Raw genomic sequence first — 19,382 nt, forward strand, 5'->3', positions numbered from 1 at the left:
CGTTCTGGACTGATGTGCAGGCTGCCATAGACTCAGATACTAAAGGGCACAGCTGTGTTATTTAAAGTCATTTCATTTCTCTGTGCTGTTTTTGTTGTTGTTGTTTTTGTTGTCGTGATTTTAGACACGATGAAGATGCTTGTTTTAGTTCTGGGTGTTCTTGTGGTTTTGGGTCTCTTTCAGGCATCTTTGTGGTTCTAATGATGAATGTAATGATTACTGTCACACTTCATGTTTTTTTATTCATCATTTGTGTGTGTGTGTGCGTGTGTGTGTGTGTGCGCGCTCAGAAATATCCAGCATGAGGCCCCAGCGCTGTGAACCATCTGATCTCTTTTTTTCAAATTAAAAGCATGTGCCTTTTTCCTCGCTCTGTTTAACCTCGTTACGTGAAAGTCACCGATGCAGCTAATGATTATTTTTTTCCAGAAACATATTGATCAGTTGTTCCAATATTTGTCGATTAAAATCTGAGAGATGGGTCGTGTCCGGTGGTGAAACACAGCTGCAGAAATACAAAGTCGGTTCTGATTGTTGTTGATTTTCAGCTCATTTTGAAGTTTCCACTTTTATATTTCTTTGGAATTTTTCTGTCTCATTGTTCAAACACTGAAACCTGTTCCAGTTCGGTCAGTGTGAAGACAGATGTGCTTCCAGGGAGACGTTTAGGCTATTTTATTGATGTTTCTCTGCAGACTCAGGTTCTGTTTGATAGATTTATTTGTGTTTTATGTTTTTAGAACAAACTAAGATTTTTTTTGTTGCATTAAAAAATCAGCTGTAACGTAATTATTGATGTTGATGACAGACAGGACTGTGGAAGCTTCCTCTAATCATCTTACCAAAGCAAACCATCAGATTCCACTTTCAGATAATCTGCAGCATGAAGAATAAATGTCCACTGTATTACTGGTGTTTTCTCATTAGCGTATTAGCCGCAGGGTAAATCATGTGTCGAAATGAGGAAAGCTGTGGTCTCATCATCGTCTCCTCTCTGGAAGATTCGAGCCACATGAAGCCTGCGATGTGGATTTTCTGCACTGCCCTTCCTCACAGTCTGACTTCGTCTGATCCTGTTATAAGACGTGGACGGCGTGCTCAGATGGAACATTTCGCCATCATTTGTGTGTTTGTTTATGTGTGTTTGTGTTGGGATTATGCAGCAGTGGAAGGCTGCCAGTGAGCACGTGCAACGCTCTCTTATATTGTGCACTTGCTCCACTGCATTTTTCCTTCTTTATGTCCACACAGATTGTTTTGGTCGTTATCGTTTGTTCACGCTGTGAATGAAGCGAGTTTTGCAGATTCATTTAAACACCTGCTGTTCAGTTTGAAACCTGCAGTTCCTCTAGTTACCACCACACTAGAGGCAGGCTTCCATTAGCTAATCTACATAGACTGTATATAAAAAATGAACCACAGCGACATCACTCGTTGGTTTTGGTGTTTTCACCCTTTGGACGAGAGCGTGAAGTTATCAGGTAACGTTAGCTTGCTTGCTGTGTGGAAGCGTCGCACAGACACAGAGACCAGATAAATTATTCTAATTAATACAGATGATGTCATTAAAAATGCTCCAACAGAACAAACACGGTCCGGAGGTCCAGTTCAGGTGAAGCTAGCAGCTACAGCCGCCTGTGCCACCATCATTAACCTGTTGGTCAAAGAGGCCACGCCCCCAATGATGCAAGCTTTAAATTATCTATAAACACTAGAGTAGTTTGTGTATCAGGTGGTAAATGTGTTTATTTTTGCGATACAGGTTTAACACGGGAGTCTATGGGGCTGACTCACTGCTGCCTCTGCTGGATGCCCGAGGAACTGCAGGTTTCAGGGAAGGACGTTATTGAGCACTAATTAGCGGGTATCTGTGGTGTGTCATACAGTCTGTGGCTGCAGTGGGGATAACGTCTGGCTTTAAAAGAAACCCACACGTGAAACTGGAGAACAGACACCAGTAGATGATGTCACTCTATCCAGTGCCTGCAGTTTTCTGTCATACGAGCAGCACAGCGCTCCTGCAGAGAGAAGCAGCAGGACCTTCAGCCTGCTGTGAGGCGTCCAGCAGACTCACGAGGTGCAGAAAACCAAACCAGCTGGAGATGTTTGACCCAAGACGTAGAGGGAACAGAAAGGACAGGAACTTTAACCTTTCAGGTCACCTGATCTTAGCTTTTACAGCCTCTGTCATCCAGGAAGAACAGCTCCTTTCTTTCTTTGAGTCTACAGCAGCAGAAACAAAGACGCTCTGTGATCAGCTGACCCACCGATAAGTCTCCTCCTGTCCAAACTTCAGCCCGCGAGCCTTGACTTTCAGATGACTTCTAACAGACAGCGTGAGATCTCTGAGGACGGGAAAAATGTCCCTGCAGAGCAGACGAGGGACGATAATGAGCACGCATGAAGCTGCGAAGCATTAATTCCACGCAGAGCGATCCGAGCACGACTGTAATTACAGCGAGACTAAAAACACTGATTGTGTTTCATTATTAAGCCGCTGTACGCCCGCACTGATCCGCTCATTCATATCGTCCTGCACTTAGAGGAGGCTAACCTTCATTCATGCGCTCCATCATCGCTGCTGTCATTTCAGACCACGTGTGCTGAAAACTCTGCACACGTGCTTTAGGGGCACCTTCATGTCAGCTATATATATTTATATCTGTATTATACTGGAGTCTCTACAATTAGATCTACATCTACAAATATGATCTAAATATGACTTATATTTGGTAATGTTTTGTTTCCTAATGTAGTGATTATCGTATCATTTATTTGACTTTAGTGTTTCCTGTGGGAATAATAACAAAAGTTTTTATTACAAATGCTTATTACTGAAATACTGCTTCACGTGTCATGATCGTTTTTTATATTCAGGAGTTTATTCCAGCACAGCATGTGATTCATTATTACTGAAACAATCAGACTGAATATTTTGGTGATATTTATGATTTCTCTGTAATTCAAATTTAAGTGTATTTTACTTAAATAATTGACTTTAGCTGCAAATACAGTGGAATGAGGAGGTAACAGGAAATAAACATTTGTAAATATAAGTGTTATTGAAAAATGACCCAAACATGAAGATGCTAGCATGTTTGCTCTCAGCAGTGATCAGTAGTACTAATGAAAACCACGCTGAGCTGCTGAATTTAGACGTGATTACAGGTGAAGCAGCATCTTCAATGATGATCACTGATAACAGATTTCTGTGACTGCACATGTGGGCAGATGAGCAGTAGATGCACGCATCAGCGTCTCAGTGAGTGCAGGGGAGGATTTCTGCTGTTGCAGCGATCCTCGCTCGGGTGTCGTGGTGAAACTCTGAATCCTCTGTGACGGGCGCGCTCCGCTCCACGGAGTTCATCAGCAGGGAGGATCTGTGGCCTCGCGGCGAAACGGAAACGGCCGACGAGACGGAAAACATTTTCATAATAACGACTCTGAGACTGCAGCAGCATGTAAATTCAAACGTCCCCGCGTGACTTTGCATTTTAACCTTATCTCTCATTTCAGTAATCCTCCACAGTTTACTGCACTACTTTTGTCTCTGCGGGAACGGATTCAGCTTCGGATTTGTTGATCGGTAAAGACGACGATGTCACGTCCCAGTGGAAGTCGCCGGAGGAGGAGCTTCCACACGAGCGCCGAAGGAGTCGCAGCGCTCCGGGTGTTCAGACCGCCCAGAAGGAGACTCAAAGCACCGAAACAACAGAGTCTCTAGAGAACATACAACGGTTGATTTTACACCATGTCCCAGCACTAGTTTAACTAGTACTGATGGTGAAAACCAGCCGGGACACAAACTTTAATGTTAGTCCCTCACGTCCATGTGCTCGGAACTGTCCGGGATCATCAGTATGTACAATGACAATAAAGGGTCATTCTATTCTATTCTATTCTATCTCTGAAGACGTAAAAATAAATAACAGTCAGGCTGTGACGGTTTCCACGCCTGACCTCGTCAGTCTTCTTCGTTGACCTTTATTCTCCTCGTTGTCGAGGTTTCCTGCTTTTCGTTTGCTCTTGCGTTCCACCTCACCGGTTGATCCTTGCTGCTACACGGTGTGCTTCAGAGCTGCTTTAGCTCCTCATGGATCAGGTTTAACAAGCTGCAGGAAACACCCCTCAGAGGTTTTGAATGATGTTGACATGACATCATCATGACATCATTGGTCAGACCCTCCTGTTCCTCCACATCTCAAAGCTGCTCTGTTAAACTGAGATCTGTGACGGTGGAGCCGTCTGAGTGAACTATGACATCAGAGGACGGTTGAGTGAGGTCAGAAAGAGATGGGCGTGGTCAGCAGCAACACTCAGACAGGCCGTGGCCCTCACCGCAGCAGCAGGCTGAGCACTGATACAGGCAGGATGGAGCCACGCTTTGAACTGACTCACAGACCAGGAAACGTTTCTCCATCTTCTGCTGTCCAGGTTGCTGTTCCTGCTACAGGACTGTGCTCTTCTGTCCATCTGCGTCAAGGTTCACAGACGCTCTTCTGCAGACGCTGGTTTTAATGAGTGCTTATTTGAGTTCCCGTTGCCTCACCATCAGCTTGAAGCAGCCTGGCCTTTCTGCTCTGACCAACCGCGGCTCATTTCTCCCTTTATTCACTTTTCTTCATCATCCTGAGGCTCCGTTTGAACTTCAGCAGCTCTTCTTCAATTATGTCCAACGAGCTGCTGGCGTGCTAAGGAGCAGCAGAACAGGTGTACCTAATGAAGTGGCTGGTGAGTGATGGAGGCGTTGCTTTGTGTTATGTTTTGTCATTTTTCCGAGTCTCTGTGTGAGGCAGGCCGTCCGTGCTGAGCTGAACGTTTCCCTTCCTGTCCCAACCTGTCAGACGCCATCATCATCGAAGGCGGGGCTCTGAGAACAGCTGATGGTGGATGCGACTGCATTCATGGGTCACGGAAGGAGACAGGAACCATCGGCGTCACACACGCCGACGCTGACCTGTGTGTGTCCGTGTCCAAACTGCTTCATGGCTGAAAACAAGCCAAGAATCATTTATAGGTTGTTCTGTTCTGCACAATCCATAATCCAAGTTATTCCACTGGATACTCGGGGCCAGAAGTTTGTGGACAGCTCACACCACTGCTGTGTGTGTCCCCCATCCTGTGATTCTGCTAAACACAGGACCTGAATGCATCATGCTGAGTTTACTCTGCAGTGTTTTGTGTGCAGCACACTCAGCATTTATCCCCACAGTGGATGTTTCATCACTGCAGCACGGACTTGTGTCACGTTTCATCCCATTTCTGTGGAGAACGCAGCGATGCCGGCTGTGACGCATCAGCTGCAGTTTACCATGTTGCCGGTTTTTGCCACGTCAGCACGGATCCACCCGTCCTCCAGAATCAGACGCGTGTGGACGCGACCGCTAAACGACTCTTCTTCCACGTTTCTGACAGACGTGTGGCTCGTTTCAGTCGGAGACAGACTCTGTTTGCTGCATCTGTCAATCACGGATGACGGTCTTGTGGTAGCCCCACCCACAGATGCTGATGTCACAGGTTCCACCTTTGTACTCATCGGCATGTTAAATGGCAGTCTGGCGGCAGGAAGTGGTCTCAAACACAGTTTTAATGCTGAGCTTTTATTTTGGAAACAAACTGTTCTGATAAAGAAACAAACATCCAAAAAACCCGACCTCTCAGGAAACACGATAACAGAGACAGGGAGCCTCACACAGCTCATCTGCACGTGCACGCATATTACATCACGACATCTTCAGTGTTTCTATTCGTTACAGGACACGCTCACATCTGACGTTTGGGTTGTTCTTCACCACGTGCTCGTAAAGGTCCTGAAACAGCCTGAAGATAACTCAGAGTCCAAACACAAAACTCAACATCTGCAGCCCTCCCCACACTGTCCTCATCTGTTAACGCCTCTGTGAGGGTTTCTGATTCGCTGCCATCCACAAACACAAACTGAGGCTGTGACACACAAAGATCATCGATTCAGGATCTCGTGAGTCTCTGGGCGGTGTTTCATTCAATTGATTAGGTTTGATTCGTTTCATTAGACTGTCCCTCCGCGGAAAAGGCTCAGTTTGTACACCGAGATGATTTCAGTTCATTCTCGGCTCTGCTTTAAGTTTTCTCCTGCAGAAATGATCGAGGAGCGTCCGTCTCCCTGCCAGAGTCCATCAGGGTTTTAAACCGCTTCATTAAAAGTCCAATAATTCGAGTCGCTCCTCGGGCCAACCTCCAACTCTGATTAGCTGTTCCTGATGTTTCTGCTGGCACTGATCTGAGGCCTGACAGGGAGGAGGCTCAGAGGAGGTTCATTAGAAACAGCGATGGACAGACCTGTGAAGACGCCGCCTGTCAGGAAGGATTTAGGTCGCCGGTTAGTGATTAGTGAAGTCTGTGAGCGTGAAGGCTTTCCTCCAGAAACGATCAGTCCTCCAGCTGCAGGTTTAAATCTGTATTTGTGTTTTAAGATCAATCTGAAGAGGACTTTTAGTTGAACAGGAAACAGGAAATGCTTCGTCGTTTTCGGGGTGTGTTTGTGAGGCTCTTTTGTTTCACACAGGTGCTTTAGACCTCCCAACAAGAAAAACCGGGACATTAAACAACGACGGCCTGTCTCTAAATACGACCATCATATCTCAGCCCTGCATCTCTGTGTCATGGTTCTGTCGTATGTACTTTTTACTGCATTTTCATTTCATTAAACAAAGCTCTTACACTAACTGACATGCAGGGAAGCATTCCACCTTAAAAGCTTCCAGAAGCTGCTGTTCACACGTTAACAACGCGTCACAGTCTTCCTCCCCTCAATCCCAGCTGCTCCAGCAGACCCCGAGCCTGGTTCTGCCGGAGGTTTCTTCCTGTTAAAATGGAGTTTTTCCTTCCTACTGTCGCCAAAGTGCTTGCTCATAGGGGGGGTGGTCTAGTTGTTGAGGTTTTCTCTGTATTCTTGTAGGGTCTTTTTCTTTCTTTTCAGATAATAACTCCCTGAAGGGAGCAGCTGAAAGTTTCACAATTGCTTTTGCAGAGGTGTCACGTTCTCTTGTCATTCTGCGTTCGGTCCTGCAGGTGGCGATGGTGCCCGAGGCGCCACGCCCATTCCCCACCGTGGATGTGCCCGACCACGCCCACTACACCATTGGCTCCGTGATTCTCACCATCGGCATTACGGGCATGATTGGGAACTTCCTGGTCATCTACGCCTTCAGCAGGTACGCTCATCACCGTGCTGCTTTCAGGTGAAAATGCAGCCTTAGGCCCCAAAAACAGTTACTGTTCATTTTATTTTAATCTGAGCTTGACTAAAACTCTCACTCATGTATTTATTTGTAACCGCGGTGCTGCACAGTGTGAAGTCTTATTGCTTTGTGATAACTGTAGTAACTTCATGTGTGCATTGTAATATATATATAAGAAGCTTCTACACTGATCAAATGATAACACAGGGTGTCACGTGTTAAATCTCAGGTAATCTTCAGATTTGGGTTAATTAGCCGTAGAATAATAGTTGCAAACACAGCATGAAAGCTGAAACAGTTTTTATATGTTTCACAGTCTGAAATTTCTCATCTCTGCCCTCAAACGTCTCCTGTTCAAATGAAATCATATTAGACACGACCAACACTTCTAAATACTCTCACTTCTACTCTTGGACCTGCCGTCCAGGATCAGATAAAGAAGGATTATTCTGAACTCTGAGTAATGGAAAGCTGCCTCAGGAGAGTCCAGAATAAATATTTGGAACCTGAAACGACTAAACAGATTTAGCTTTACTTGTTAACAGAGGCTCAACTCAAACTCATCTCATCCAGGATTTCTTTATCTGCTCATTGGCTACAGACAGGCTCACAGGCTTCCAGAAGTCGCCCAGTAAGAAGAAAGTAGGCTTAATGGATGGTCTGAGGGAAAGTATAAGATGGATAAGGAGCAGAGAGTCCAAGAGGAAAAGGATGGAGCTGGAAATGAACGGTCTTTAAAAAGAACGCTGGTATAGTGTTTGAGGATGAAGCGCATGAGCAGCTGCAGAAGCACCGGAGAGAAAGGACGGCCCGTAAGGCTTTAATCAGAGGTTCCTCATGCTGGGATAAGTAGGAAATCAGGACCTCTGTCTGGAACGAGCTGCTGCTCATTTATCGAGCAGCTCTTTTCTTCTTCCATGTCTGCAGAGAAACAATGAGCACAATGATTTCAGGAGTTCCTTTAAGAAGCTTTTCCACCTAAGAAAAATTCGATGTGCGCATCGATCTGCCTGTTCCTTGGATGGGCATCGATCCTTCTTCTGCTACAATCAGCTGTGGTTTAAGGCGAATGCGTCATTGATTAAACGTTCATGTTCAAGCTGAAGGAGCCCTGAGTGCTCTCCTTCAGACAGACTCAGTCATTACTGAAAAACATCAAACTGTTCAGATTTGGATCATCTGTTCAAAATTCAGTTTTATTTTCTGTAAAAGACAGAATTTCACTAATGTAACATCACTTAGTTAAAGTTAGCAGTTTGTGGGAGGTTCGAGTATTTTTCAGCAGTTTTTCTGTGATTAACAAATTAATTCTGTTTAAAATGTCTTTGCAGGAGTCGCAGCCTGCGCACGCCGCCCAACATGTTCATCATTAATTTGGCCATCACTGACCTCCTGATGTGCATCACCCAGTCACCCATCTTCTTCACCACCAGCATGCACAAGAGGTGGATCTTTGGAGAGAAAGGTACCAACTGCATGGCTGATATTACAGATGATCTCATTACAAATGCTCCAACAGCACAAACACGGACCAGTTCAGGTGAAGCTAACAGACAGCTGCTACAGCCACCTGTCAGTCAGGCCACGCCCCCTTTTTTCTTTTTTTGTATTTCTTTCTCGGGCAGAATACAAAGTTGATTGTAACTGTTACATTTTTTTGCTTTTAAGAGTGTGATCATGATAAAAGTGTTTGTAATGTTGTGATGTTTTCACTGTAAGGAAAGGGGCTGGTTGACCTTGGATGACCCCTAAAAACCTTTAGCGGCACCAGTGAAAATGTTAGCATCACAAACGTAGCGAAGGTGGGGGGGCCACTTCACTCAGGGTCTGTCTATAAACGCGTACACTGCCTTCTGCTGGATGTAAGTGAAACAACAGAGGCTGGTAACACACACGTTTGTCTTACGGCTTTATTGTTGCGTAGAAACCTCTTGACCAATCTCTGCCTTCCTAAAGATGTTCTTGCCTCTTCACAGGTGTTTTCCTTCACCGTGTCCGACGTGTGACTGAATTTGAGCTTCAGGGCTTAAAATGACTGATTGTTTTATTTTCTATCTGCAGCTTCTTTTCCATTCTTCTCCACCACGATGTGAACCAGTAACTTTCAGCTCAGAGAGAAGAGCGCTGTGTTTGAGTCGCTCAGAGAGACGCTGAGCGAAGGAGGTTTATTTGTCACAGGAAAGAAGAGAAGTTTAAAGCGACTCTAATCCCTCTCTGTTGCCTGCAGGCTGCGAGCTGTATGCTTTCTGTGGCGCTCTGTTTGGGATCTGCTCCATGATCACGATGACGGTGATCGCTATCGACCGTTACTTCGTCATCACGAGGCCTCTCACATCCATTGGAGTGCTGTCTCGGAAGCGGGCCCTCCTCATCCTCGTGGCGGCCTGGGCCTACTCGCTGGGCTGGAGCCTGCCGCCGTTCTTCGGCTGGAGTGAGGACACGCGACACAGCACATTTAGAATACTGTATACGACAGCACGTGACAGTAACAGCGTTTATCAGACTGAATAACACTTTAATGTCAGGTAGACTTCCGACAAAGATCCAGATAAAAACGGCGGTCCAAAGAACAACCTCTCTATGTGTTAACGTTTCAGGCGCCTACGTCCCCGAGGGCCTGATGACCTCCTGTACGTGGGACTACATGACCTTCACGCCGTCTGTGAGAGCCTACACCATGCTGCTCTTCATCTTTGTTTTCTTCCTGCCTCTCTTCATCATCATCTACTGCTACATCTTCATCTTCCGCGCCATCCGCACCACCAACCAGTCAGTTTGAATCTCAGATGTCTTTCGTTCAGCTGTGCCTGACTTCAGTGACTGACTGAAGCTCGTGTGCGTTTCAGGGCAGTGGGGAAGATTAACGGCAGTGTTCACAGTCACGGCAGCACTCGTGATTCCATGAAGAGTTTCCATCGGCTGCAGAACGAGTGGAAGATGGCAAAGATCGCGCTCATCGTCATCCTGCTCTACGTCATCTCCTGGTCGCCGTACTCCACCGTGGCCCTCACCGCCTTCGCCGGGTAAAACACTCAAACCTCCACACCTATGAAAACGTGTGTGCCATCTGAGTCGAACTACAACAAAACTCTGAGCTTTGTGTCGCTGGACTTCCTCTGATGGCCACTAGGTGCCGCTCTCTGTCTCTTAGAGAAATGTGACTCGTTTATTTCAGCTCATTTACATTTTTGTCCACTGCGGCTTTAAAGTTTGAAAGATCTTTGTTAAAAAGTGTTTTCTCATCCAAGCTCATCGCCGAGGCTGGTGAGAAAGAAAGAGTGGCTGACGCTGTAAACGAATTCAGAAAACAAAAAGCTGAAGTCCTAAATGACAAAACATTTTTAAAAAGTAATAATAATATTTAAAAAGCTCCTATTTTGTCAGGTCCTCTTGTTTTGCTTCATATTTTTAAAAATTAGGATACAAAAAGTGACTTTACTGTAACTGAAATGGTAAAAACAATTTGGAGAATGATCTTAAATACCGGGAGCTGGACAATCAAAGTTTAAGAGGCCTCAAAGAGAAAAGGAGCTGAAGCGAGTTTCAGACTGGGGGGTAGGGGGTGGAGCCATTAAGAGATGGCTGAGGTTCAAATTCGACCCGTGAGTCACGCAGAGCTGCTTAGTCCCAGGATACAAACCGAGTGTGAAAGGAGCAGCAGGGCTCGACTGTCTGAACCGATGCTCGTGTAACCCGGCGAGCCCCACATTAACCGGTGTGTTCTGGTTCACAGGTACGCAGACATGTTGACACCCTACATGAACTCTGTCCCCGCCATCATCGCCAAGGCCTCGGCCATCCACAACCCCATCATCTACGCCATCACACACCCAAAGTACAGGTAAACCCCATTTCACAGGTAAAAGACTGACTGCAGCCCCAGTTCTAATAAATGTACAGAGTGTAAGCAACATTTATTCATAATAAAACATAGAAAACATATCAGATGTTTAAACTAAGAAAATGTTCAATTTTCAGAAAAATGTGACCTTCGATTTAGTGACACCTGATAAAACACGTAGCAGCTGATCAGGTTATTTGTCAGCAGGTCCATCACATGATCAGTTTCTAAAACAGGAAGGAGAGAGTTTCTCAGAAGTAAACCTACAAGCTGTGACTCAGTTTCACTGTGAACATCTCATCATCAGCATACTCAGAGAATCAGACGAGGCTGATAACTGTGACCTTCGGGTGCTTTAAAAATCAGTGCACGGGCTGTGAGCAGTTCAAAATAAAACAGGAAGTGAGCTGAAAAGGAGACTAAATATCACAAATGACTGGACACTGCATTAGCTGCATGAGCCACTGAAGTACTGATCGGTATAGACTCCACACTGACCTTTGACCTCTCTTTGCAGGATAGCGTTGGCCAAGTACATCCCATGTCTTGGCGTGCTGCTCTGCGTCCGTCCTCGTGACATCCGCTCGACCAGCAGCAGCTTCGTGTCGACGCGCCGCTCCACTGTGACCAGCCAGACCTCTGACATCAGCAGCCAGTTCAGGCGGCAGAGCACTTTCAAGTCCCGCCTCTCCTCTGCCTCTGACAGCGAATCGGTAAGCTTGAAACGGTTTAATCAGGAAGTTTAAAAAACGGTCAATGTTCAGGAGCGTCCGTTTAACCTCTGCAGGGTCTGACAGACACCGAGGCTGACCTGTCCAGTCTGGGATCCAGACCGGCCAGCCGTCAGGTCTCCTGTGACATCAGCAGAGACACCGCCGAGCTGCCCGACTTCAAACCCTCATCCAGCTTCAAGTCCAAGCTGAAGAGCCACGACTCGGGCATCTTTGAAAAGGTAAACTCAGAGAACGGAAGATGTAAAATAGTGGATAAACTGTGAAAGTGTCACTGAGAGGATCGAACCGCTGACGCCATCAGGACGAAACAAAAAGAAAATCCATTCGTTTATTCAAAACTGAGCGCTGTAAATGCTGCAAACACAAAGAGTCTGAAATCCACAAATAAAACCAGGACAACTCAAGAGCGCCCCCTATGGAACAGGAAGTGAACTCACACAGACAGACAATACAATCCAGCCCGGAGGCCTAATATAATGATGGCGATGTGAGAACGTGTTTCACAATCACAGCTGCGATAACACGACAGAATAAATATCATTACTGAGGACATACCAGTGTTAGTATGATTCATCTGTAAAATATTAACCACATAATACACGTGTTTTACTATCTTTAGCAATCGATTTTTAGTCTTTATTTTAAACTTTATTTTATTTAATTGTTTATTATCTTGTGTTTATTATGTTTTAACTTTTTATTACCATTGTATTTTTTTATTTTTGCTTTTTAGAATAGAATAGAATAGAATAGAATAGAATAGAATAGAACAGAATAGAATAGAACAGAGCTGCTGATACTGGCTGCCAGCTCAGAGCGGCACCGGAAGTTAAATACTTTTTTAAATGTATTGAGCTTTTTTAATCTACAGAGACTACAGACTTTATTTAATTTATGTTTAATGTTTTGGCCTCTGTGTTAATTTGCCAAGACTCAGGATTAATAGATCTTCTCTCATAGTAACAGCTATAATTGTTAAGTGACGGCTGTGTGCAGACAGGAATAGGACCCAAGATGCAGACTCCAGAGACAAACGTAAACTGAAATAGCTTTAATGCTGAACTGAAACATAACATAACTGGAAAAAACCAAAATAAACTCAAACCAGAGGACTGACAGAACACACAGCTAAATAAACGGTAGATCGCAACACAGACACAGAGAAACACAGGGCTTAAATACACAGAGGGAGCAATCAGGGAATGGGTAACGGGAGGGAAACACAGCTGGGACAAATCAGGCCTGATGAGACAAAGGAAGCGTCACCTGAACACACTGAGATAAGACGGAGACCTTCAAAGTAAAACAGGAAACACAAAACACAGACTGAACAAAGACACAGACTCACATGCAGGCACTACAGAGGGAACAGAGACGTGGGACCAGGGCAGACAGACACTGACTGGACACGGGATATAGCCACTAAGGACACACAGAGACGCGAACTAGACAAGGGGATACAGCTGACAGGGGAGACAGAGCAGCTAGAGAAGACAGAGACATAAACCAAAAGACAGAACTCAAACAAAGGAACCAAAGACTAGAAATTATAAATAATAATAATAATAATAATAAACTCAAAAACCCTGGGTCGACGACCCAGACGTCCTAACAATAATAACATATACGTAACAACGGCTGATCTACAATTTTTTAACTTTTCTCAGAGATAGAAAACTTTGCACATATATTTTAAGATTTTAGGGTTAAATAGGTGATTTGTACCATTTTCCTTGTGTCTTCATTGTCGTTCATGGTTCATGATGTTGAACTGTTGGTGTTGAGCAGCATGAGTCACAGTATGAGTCCATGTGTTTCTCTTCTAGACGTCCTGTGACACTAAGCTTCCCACGGCAGGAGCAGGTGAACGCAGCAGCAGTTCAAATGTGAGTTTCACAAACAGCTTTTACAGTCACATCTGTTGGTGGAGGTGCAGTAAATGATGTGAAGGTGAAAGCAGGACCCTTTCATTTAATTTATGCTTTTTTTATTTATGTTGTTTTGTAAGCGATTATCTGTATTTAGATGAAACAATTTTATTCTGATCCAAAGATTTATACAGATCTGAAAATGTGACACCAGTGTTGTAATACAAATATTTTATATGTTATTAAATGATCTGAATATTGATGAATTAATAAACCATCTGTGCAAATCTGTACGAGAGCACCACGCACGTCCTGCACAGGATTGATCGTTTGGTGGTTTCATTTTGTTTCTATGAAACAAAAAATCATCCACAGAGACAAACAGTTTGTGTATCAGGCTGGAAACATGTTTGTTTCTGTTGTAACATGGGAGTCTATGGGGACGGACTCACTGCTGCCTCCACTGGACACTAGAGGAACTGCAGGCTTTGTTTTTAGCACTCCCGCTTTGGCTTCAGTTGTTGGTTCGGAGGATTGACTCTCATGAATCAGGGATCCGGTGACCTCTGGATCCCTGTTAAACAGCTGTTAAATGATTACCTACAAATTTGCTTTGTGCCGACGATGGCGCTAAAAACCCAGCGGTGGTCATTTAGCGCTATCATTGATCCGTGATTGGTTTACGATGGCATGCCTGCCCTCTCAGATTTCAGCATCAGTCACATTTGTTTTAAATAACCGTCTTTGTCTCTTTCACAGAACGGTGATTTTACAGATGGTGCAAGAGGCGCACTCTGTCGAATCCCGAGTATCGTCATCACCTCCGAGTCCAGCCCTTTCCTTTCCACGGGACGAAGTGGTTCCCGCACATCTCGATCGAAGGCGACCAACAGCAGCGGCGGTGGAGGTGCAGGGGCGGGTTCGGCGTAGAGCTCCACCCTCCTCTCCTGTTTAAACACCTGCAGCCATGTGACCACCTAAGGTCCAGGCAGATATTTGGGACTGTGCAGTTCAGAAAAAGCCATCAGAACTCATCAGATTGTGAATCTGCAGGTCGTTTATAGATTTTACCCGATTTGTACCGATATGGATGGAGACAAATTCCAAACCCAACCTGGAGCTGTTTTACCAACGAACAAAACAGTTTACTTAAAGAGCAGCTTACCTGAAACAGGGTGTTTCCTCTCACTCTGTTTGGTTGTTTTGAGTGAAGGGAAAGCAGCTGCTGTGAATTGAAATGTTACAGAATTCATATTTTGCATTGAGTTGCTCTTTAAAGAGCTCCTGAAAGCTGAGAGCAGGTCTGATCTTTGATTACACTGCAGCCACACGGACTCTGAGGGTGGAAATGTTCAGTCAGACTGATGAAAATGCCTCTTTAGCCAAGGTCTCCTGTGACAGGTGAGGGTCCCTTTAGAGGTTTTCTGGTGTCTGAGAGGACTTTGAGCTGAGGGAGGAGATTCTTCATTCTGTGATTCCTCAGTAAACCGTGTGCTTTCCTGCCCTTGGTCTTCTTATGTTTCTGCTTTGCATGTGGATTTCCAGCTCAGACATCAATGTGATGCCACCGGAGCAAATCATAAAGGTTAAATCATGAAGATGGTTATGTGCATCCCATCTAACCAAAACTAACTATAAATTCAAGAAATCACTGACTCAGTGCCAATAAGAACATCTCAGGACATCGATCTTATACCCACAGTGATTACCGATCGCTGTGGATGTGGCTCTGCACCAAGCAGTTTTTCTGCTCATTTCCAACTTTAAAGTATTTTTTAAATCTTTTTTGTCATTATGAACAGTTTAGAAAAACAAAACCTTTGTATCGGCCTTTAAAGCTGCCCCTCTGTTCATCTTCTATCTGAAATGAGCCATTTTAGCTCCTGTCTCTTTAAGAACACCCCCACCCCATAAACCCACTGTTTCCTGATTGGTCAGCTTCCAGAAACCTAATAAGGGGCAGTAAAAAGAACAGCCATCCAACCCTTCTTTAAGAATAAAAAACATAAAGCTGCTTTTCTTGCCCACAACGTTTTTGGCCTGCATAGTTGTGACTTCTTGAACCACAGCAGTAGGAGAGCTGAAACGATGCTCATTTATTTGTTGTGTAACCAACACTGATATGTTCTAAACTGAGGGGTGTAACTACGAAGAAGATTATTGGGTTAGTGAACTGTGTAGAGCTTAAAGTCGTAATTTTCCATGTCACCAATGTGGCTCTTATTTTACAAGCTAAATCACCATGGCAACTGATGCTGAACACATCATCTGGCCAGGAGCAGGTTATGTTTGAATTTTCAGTTTAAAATTGTCTGGAAGCGCCAAGTTGTCAACGATTCTTTTATTTCTGGCATGTTTTCAGTGTGATATAGATTCTATATCTACTTACAAAGAGCGCTGAATGAAGCAAAAAGCAATGTTGCTGTAATGTTGTGCTTAGAAGTAAACAGCAGCATTGAGCGCGCTCAGACACAAAATCTTTCACTGCAATTCAAATCTCTGTGACACAAATCACCAGATTCATCAGTTTCTCCAATAATCTTCAGATTATTTAGCTGTTATATTTTATGTTCTTTGTAAACATTTAATTTCTTTTTAATAACATTTTACTTACTATTTTATCATCCTCACTTTATAACATCTCTAAATGGAGCGGGTGGCGCTCACGGGGATCATTTTGTGAAGAAAAAAAAGAGTCACATGATGCACGAATCGTCTTTCTTCAGTTGATAACCTGTCAGCTGTTATCTGCTATCTCTGGGGCTTTAGGTTTTGCTGATCCAGCTAAGACAAAGAAAGCCTGGATATGTAGCTTTCCTTCGTAGTACACCCTTCAGGGTTAGTTCACGTTCAACAACCATATCTAAACCAGGAATAACAAACCAAAAAGTCAACTGCTGTGTTTTAGCTGTAAGTTCTAGTTTTAGTTAAACTCTTCCTTTAAAAAGCTGAAAATCAGATTTTCCAGGAAGCCCGATGCCCGACTTGGGGAAAACATGCTGGGACGTCCTTTGCAGTCTCTGTGTTGAGCTCATTGTGGCCTGTACATAGAGTTTATTTCTAGTCAGATTCTTTCGGTGTAATCTCCGCGAGTCCTGAGAGGCCTGCAAAAACGCTTCTGTTCTGAAGATATTTTCAGTGTTTTGTGTTTTAAAGTGTTGTTCAGATCATTTCGTTCTGTTTCTGCGGCTTCCTTTCCTTTATTTAACTAAAGGCGTACTTTGCTGAAGCGCAGTGTCGTGGAATGTGACTGTGATATTTTTATAGTGTTTAAAAGAGAAAATCATGTCGATAATAGCGCAGCTCTTGGTCATCTGACATGTCTGTTTGAGCTCCTCAGCTGTTTCCTAAACTTTACCTGAATGTTTCTTTAAAAAGATAAAGCTCATGGTGCTTTTCCTGTTGGGACGGAAGCTTGAAGCAAACCATCAAACTCACTGGTTAAAATGGGTTTAACAAAACAAGATCGGACTGATAAAGCTGAAGCAGTGTGTTTTAGCAAGTATAGCAGTTAAATGCTGCTAACACACGTGAGCTGTTAGCTTGTGCTGTACTACTAATCTTCTGTACATGCTAACTGTTAGCATCTACAGCTTCAGAGGTGACTAAACTCCAACATTAATCTGAATCAGTTTCATAAAAGTTGCAGGTTAAAGCCGTTTGTTACATCAGCAAGTGTGAGCACGTCTATAAAAGCAGACGGTTTGGCAGTTTGCAGATATGGGCTGCAGAGAAACTGCAAAAATTACAAGATACAGGCCTCCATAGCAGGTTAAAGGTTAAAGTTCATGACAGCTCAGTTAGCTACACACTGAACGGGTGCGGCTCGCTTGGAAGGGTTAGAGAGTTCAGAGAGCTGAGCATGAATGAGATGAAGCGACGCTGTAAAGACGAGTGGGACAAAACTGCTCCACAGTGACGTGACAGACGCATGGAGTCACACAGAAACATCACCGCAACTCAGAAGGAGGCGCTACACGCCGCTGAATCAGGGGGCGGAGTTAGACTTTCACACTGCAGTTAGTTTAGTTTATCTTTAATAGATACTAACATGATGTAACGTGCCACATGCTTTTGTTCACCGGAGGCTGAATCTAATTATTTAAGACCTGATCAGGACCAGATGATTTCTCATGTCCTGATATGTGAAAATCCTAAAAAACATTTCTGCATCCAAATGTCACAAAAAAGCCAATAAACTGAAAGAGATGTACAAAAACATGGAGCACGGTTATAACTCTGAATATTGGAAAAAGTAAATACCACCATCATAGTGGACATGATGCAAAAACAGCAGTCACACGGGAAACTGTGGATTCCCTGTGACTGGTTGGAGTCTGGTTGCTGGTTGGTGGAGGTGAAATCAGTCATAAAGACGATGCCACACCAAACACCTCCCGTGATTGCTTTGAACATTAGCAGGTTGCCACTGTCACCTGTAGCTTGTGTGGAGGACGCTGACTTGTCTACAACTACACAAACAGGAAATGAGGAAGTGGTACTCTATCCCGTCTCTAAGTGATGAAGGATGGACCCTGCTTCCAAACTACTCTGTGTTTATTAAGGCTGTTGTATTTTTAACATGTTTTGTATTTTGTTCCATTCAATCTGAACAAAAACAGTCAGTGCTCACTGTCGGCCTCTCTCGGGTTTTATTACCACTCTTCATTTTAAAGCTCTGTTTACGATGTAACTGCAGCCCAGCAGCAGTATATTAATGACTAACCTCGTATTGTGAATAACTTCTAACTCCGTTAAATGTAATAAATCCTGTTTTCATGGATGTTAAACGTCATTGTTACACCTGGTAACAACACTGATCATTTTATAAAAGATGAAAGAATTTCAACAGTTTGTGACTCTCAGCGTTCGTTTGACTTTGACCTGAAGCGGAGTTTGGATCTGGAAACGGCGAATGACGTCAGACTTAAAGACGGGATAGTTTCACTTAGAGAGGCGACTGCTTGAGGACATCGGCATCTGTCAGTGATCAAAGCAGTCGGGGTTTTTCACCAGCTCGTCGGGGTCGCACATTTTTCTGAGCGTCTAGTTTCCAGGGGTCACACACGCCTCTGTAGGCCTGTGACATGACCCCGCAGTGTCAGTGCCCAAAATGGCAGAGGGTCATGTGGTGAGCAGTCACATGACTACAGAACCAGAATAGAAGGCTATTTTCTGTCAAAGTGTGTGGAAGAGCTGTCACTTCTCTAACTGATGCTTCAGCTGGTACAGATTTAGTCAGCAACACTGTTTTCTAGCTGCTGGGGGTCTTTGCTGCCCCCCCCCCACACACACACACACACAGATGTTTGATTTGTTGTGTTAAACTTCCTGTTCTGATGAAGCGATGTTGGAGAGCGGGCAGAGCAGTTACTGTGGATCATTTATTTCAGTGTTGCTTTATTTTTCTAAATAAAATTCTGTCATTCACCGTGATGCTCCGCCTCCTTTGTACCCCCATCACCATAGAGACACGTCACACAGCCAGGCCAGAGCTGTCAGTTTTCATATCAGCCATTTAATTTAATCAGTTTAATTAAACAGTTTTTCTTTAAATTTACAACTTTAATCTAAGAGTAAATGATCGTTGTCACCATCACATGCAGTCCCTTATATTCTCAGGTCCTAAAATACCTTCATACTTTAATACAGCTTTTAAAATTTAACTTAATTTAATTTAAATGAATTTTTCAACTTGTTATTATCGTGTAAAAAAAGT

At 44.1% G+C, this 19,382-nt stretch overlaps 1 protein-coding gene across 3 annotated transcripts in view; it reads left to right on the plus strand.

Moving 5' to 3' along the window:
* LOC102302617 (melanopsin-A) overlaps nt 1-19,093 on the plus strand; it is a 29,670-nt gene extending 10,577 nt beyond the window's left edge. For all 3 annotated transcript variants that reach the window (XM_005945831.3, XM_042213598.1, XM_005945833.3), the window contains 10 exons: nt 7,051-7,193; nt 8,552-8,685; nt 9,448-9,651; nt 9,818-9,989; nt 10,067-10,243; nt 10,954-11,061; nt 11,579-11,774; nt 11,849-12,013; nt 13,622-13,681; nt 14,423-19,093. In XM_005945831.3, the coding sequence (XP_005945893.1) occupies nt 7,051-7,193; nt 8,552-8,685; nt 9,448-9,651; nt 9,818-9,989; nt 10,067-10,243; nt 10,954-11,061; nt 11,579-11,774; nt 11,849-12,013; nt 13,622-13,681; nt 14,423-14,593 (1,530 nt within the window). In that variant the 3' untranslated portion in view covers nt 14,594-19,093. The remainder of the gene's footprint in view (nt 1-7,050; nt 7,194-8,551; nt 8,686-9,447; nt 9,652-9,817; nt 9,990-10,066; nt 10,244-10,953; nt 11,062-11,578; nt 11,775-11,848; nt 12,014-13,621; nt 13,682-14,422) is intronic.
* The last annotated feature ends 289 nt before the right edge of the window (nt 19,094-19,382 follow it).

This window comes from Haplochromis burtoni, unplaced genomic scaffold (assembly GCF_018398535.1).
Source record: "Haplochromis burtoni strain Fernald_Lab_line unplaced genomic scaffold, NCSU_Asbu1 Contig_459, whole genome shotgun sequence".
Classification (NCBI taxonomy): domain Eukaryota; kingdom Metazoa; phylum Chordata; class Actinopteri; order Cichliformes; family Cichlidae; genus Haplochromis; species Haplochromis burtoni.